The following is a 3,746-nucleotide window of genomic DNA, read 5'->3' as shown; positions in this document are numbered from 1 at the left end:
TTCCTTGGATGTGAATTCTCCTCCACGGTCGGATCTCATGGCTTTGATCATAAGGCCACTTTCCTTCTCGACATGGGCTTTGAACTTTTTGAAGTTTTCAAACACTTCTGATTTTTCCTTAACTTTTTGAAGTTTTCAAACACTTCTGATTTTTCCTTCAAAAAGTAAACCCATGTTTTTCTTGAAAAATCATCAATAAAGAGAAGAAAGTAGTTACTTTTACCGAGTGATCTTGGTTTGATCGGGCCACATACATCTGTATGTATGAGTTCCAATGGCTTCCGCGCTCTTGTGTCTGACTCCTTTGGAAAGCTTATTTTGAATTTCTTTCCAAGTAGACACCCTTCACACACTTGATTTGGATGGTTGATGAAAGGCAATCCTCTCACCTTCTCCTTTTTAGAAAGTAGCTCTAATCCTCCAAAGTTGAGATGCCCGAATCGAAGATGCCAAAGCCAGGACTCCTCCTTGTAGCACATCTTGAGACATTGTGCGATGTCATTTTGAATGTTAAGAACAAACATTCTATTCTTTGACATCAGCACCTTGGTAATGAGATTGTTTTCTTGGTCTCTTATAGAAAGGTTATTATCCTTTAATCGAATATCATAACATTTCTCTAAGAGTTGTCCAAGGCTTAATATATTGGTCTTCATGCTTGGGATATAGTAAACGTTGGAAATAAATTAATGATCTCCATTCTTCAATCGAATGAGAATATTTCCTTTACCTTTCACCTCCATCTTCGATTCATCTCCCAAAGCCACATTTCCTTTCACCGATTCATCAAGCTCCACGAACATGCTTCTTTTCCCGCACATGTGATTGCTTGCACCGCTATCGAGGTACCACTTGTGAACCTCATCTTGTTCATCTTTCTTGTAAGCCATCAATAGCATATCATCTTCTTGGCTTCTTTCTTCAACATAATTGGACTTCTCTTCAACTCTATTATTGTTCGGAGCTTTGCATTCGGAAGCATAGTGTCCAAACTTTCCACAATTATAGCATTTAACGCTTGACTTATCGTACCTTGGTTTTTGATTTCCTCTCCCATGACCTCTTGATGAGCTTTCTCCTCTTTGGTTAGTGTTGTCATCATGAGGCCTCCAACCTCGTCCATTTCCATATCCATGACCTCGTCCTCGGACTTGACCGCCACCTCGTCTTTGATAACTTCGTCCGCTTAATTTCTTCTTTAGTTTGATCAATCCGCATCTTGAGTACTTGTTCTTCAATATCTTCCTTCATCTTCTTCTTTTCTTCATAAGCTTGTAACGACCCAAGAAGTTGCTCCATCGTCATAGCCTCCAAATCCTTTGTTTCTTCAATGACAGTGACAATATGCTCGAATTTTGGATCCAACGATCTAAGAACCTTCTCCATGATTCTCACCTCATCTAACTTCTCGCCATTTCTCTTTAGGTTATTAGTAACCATTAAAACTCTTGAGAAGTAATCGAAGATGAGTTCACCTTCCTTCATTTGCAACGCTTCAAATTCTCCTCTTAGAGTTTGAAGACGTACCTTCTTGACTTGATCTGCTCCCTTGTAAGAAGTTCGAAGCTTCTCCCATGCTTCTTTGGTCGTCTTTGCTCCCGCGACCTTCTCGAATGTATCTTCATCTAGACCTTGATAGATTAGATAGAGAGCCTTCTTGTCTCTCTTCCTTGAGTCTCTCAAACTATCCTTTTGAGTTTGAGATAGACTACCATCATTCTCCGGTTCAATGAAGCATTTCTCGACAATCTCCCACACGTCATGTGCTCCTAGGATAGCCGTCATTCTTAGACTCCAATTGTCGTAGTTGCTCTTTGTGAGCATCAGGACTTGAAAGGGAACACCGTTACTCGCCATCTTCAAGGGAATCTTCTAGCTCTGATACTACTTTGTTGGGAAGAAATATTTGGAGGTGATGGAGAAAGTGTTTAAGAATTCGGGAGACAATAGAAAATTTAGGAAGAAGAAGATTTTTATTTCTTTTGAACACCTTAGAACAACTTGGAACTTCTTGATTACAAATGAGAGGGAAGGGGAGATATTTATAGCCTCCAAAGTATAAAATATCTAGAATATTTTAATCCTAAATCTAGAGAGTTCTAGCATAATATCTAGAATTTTATATTACAATTATCTAGAGAAATATCTAGATATTCATTCTCTATCATTTTCTAGAACATTTTAAGGAGGTGGAGATGTTTAGATATTTCTAGAAAAAACTCTAGAACTTGGATCAAGTATTGGGTCTTGGCCCAACAAGTGATAATTGGATCATTGATCAAATAATTAAACTTGATCCAAAATCAAGTTTATTTTTCAACTTAATGAATGTTCAACCTACACAAATTTTCCTAGGCATCCACAGGAGCACAGACTGTCAGTCCTATATAGTTTGTATTAAGGAAAGTGCACACAGAATACACAATAGCAAGCAGAAGAAAAATGTTCACACTTTCCCAATTGAGTTGTCAGATGGGAAAATTCAACCCATCTTTTATCAATGCAAATATGGTCAATAACAAAGCAAGTATTAACAGCCCAGAAACAATAAATAAAGTACGCAAGTGTTTACGTGGAAACCCCAATGCGGGGAGAAAACCACGGGACCGGAGGCCGGTACCAAACTCTTCCACTAATCACCAGTAAAATAAGTGGGTACACTAATTGTCTTCTCTAGATAATACTATAGGCACATATAATCATCAAGGAACAACCTTGGAACAACAATTCTCCATAAACTTCACTCACAAGTGATAATCAACAATTTTATGAAGATTAGGGTTGAAAATAAAATACTAACTTTGGAAGCTCTAAATGACAATCCAACCGTTGGATATGAAGCTTGGGATGACAGGAACAAAGTGTCAAATTTTGGCTACAATCAGAGCACGTTTGACCCTCGATCAAGCGCAACACCAGAACTGCTCCAAGAAGAAATTCAGCACTCAAGATTCTCCTTTTTTTCTCTGTGGTTTCGTAGTGTGTTTTCTGCACACTCCCAGAAGCTTCCAACAGCTCCTATTATATTTAGTCAGCCCCTTATCACTCCTTGTTGGGTCATAACAAGTATATAACATCATATGGGTCCAAGACACAAGTAACCCATATAGAAAAACAACACAAGGTAAATAGCCCATATTAAAATATTGGGCTCTTCCTCCAAGTAGGAGGGTATAACCCAGCAAATCTCCCCCTCACTCCTACTTGGGGGGCTCGACCAACCCTGCTTTCAAACGACAAGAAACAAGCTTTTCCTTGGGCAAGGTCTTCGTCAACATGTCCGCTCCATTTTTGTTAGTATGGATCTTCACGAGCTAAATTGACTTTTCTTCTATCGCTTACCGAATCCAATGATATCTTCTCTGAATGTGCTTGGTCCGTGAATGATAGGTAGCAATCTTGGCAAGGTGGATGGCACTTTGACTATCACAGTGGAGTAGGTATTTTTCTTGCTCCAACCCTAACTCCTCAAGAAAATATCTCATCCATATTATCTCCTTACATGCTTCAACGGCCGCCATATACTCGGCCTCGGTGGTCGAAAGAGCAACACACTTTTGCAGCTTTGATTGCCATGATACAGCTCCCCCTGCAAATGTCATCAAGTATCCAAAAGTAAACTTGCTAGAATCAAAATCACTCGACATAGCTGCATCTGTGTAGCCATCCAACACAGGTTGTCCCGGGCCAAAACATAAGCTCACTCTAGAAGTACCTCTAAGATACCTGAGAATCCACTTCACTGC

General features: G+C 39.4%; 1 protein-coding gene across 1 annotated transcript; it reads right to left on the bottom strand.

The window, feature by feature from the left end:
- Positions 1,099 to 1,857, bottom strand: LOC109847605. Its single transcript, XM_020416835.1, has one exon. The coding sequence runs from the start codon at positions 1,855 to 1,857 to the stop codon at positions 1,099 to 1,101; it is 759 nt and encodes a 252-aa protein (XP_020272424.1).

The sequence above is a fragment of the Asparagus officinalis genome, chromosome 7 (assembly GCF_001876935.1).
Source record: "Asparagus officinalis chromosome 7, Aspof.V1, whole genome shotgun sequence".
Lineage (NCBI taxonomy): Eukaryota > Viridiplantae > Streptophyta > Magnoliopsida > Asparagales > Asparagaceae > Asparagus > Asparagus officinalis.
The sequence above is the reverse complement of the archived record's forward strand: the minus strand, read 5'-3'. Positions and strand labels throughout refer to the sequence as shown.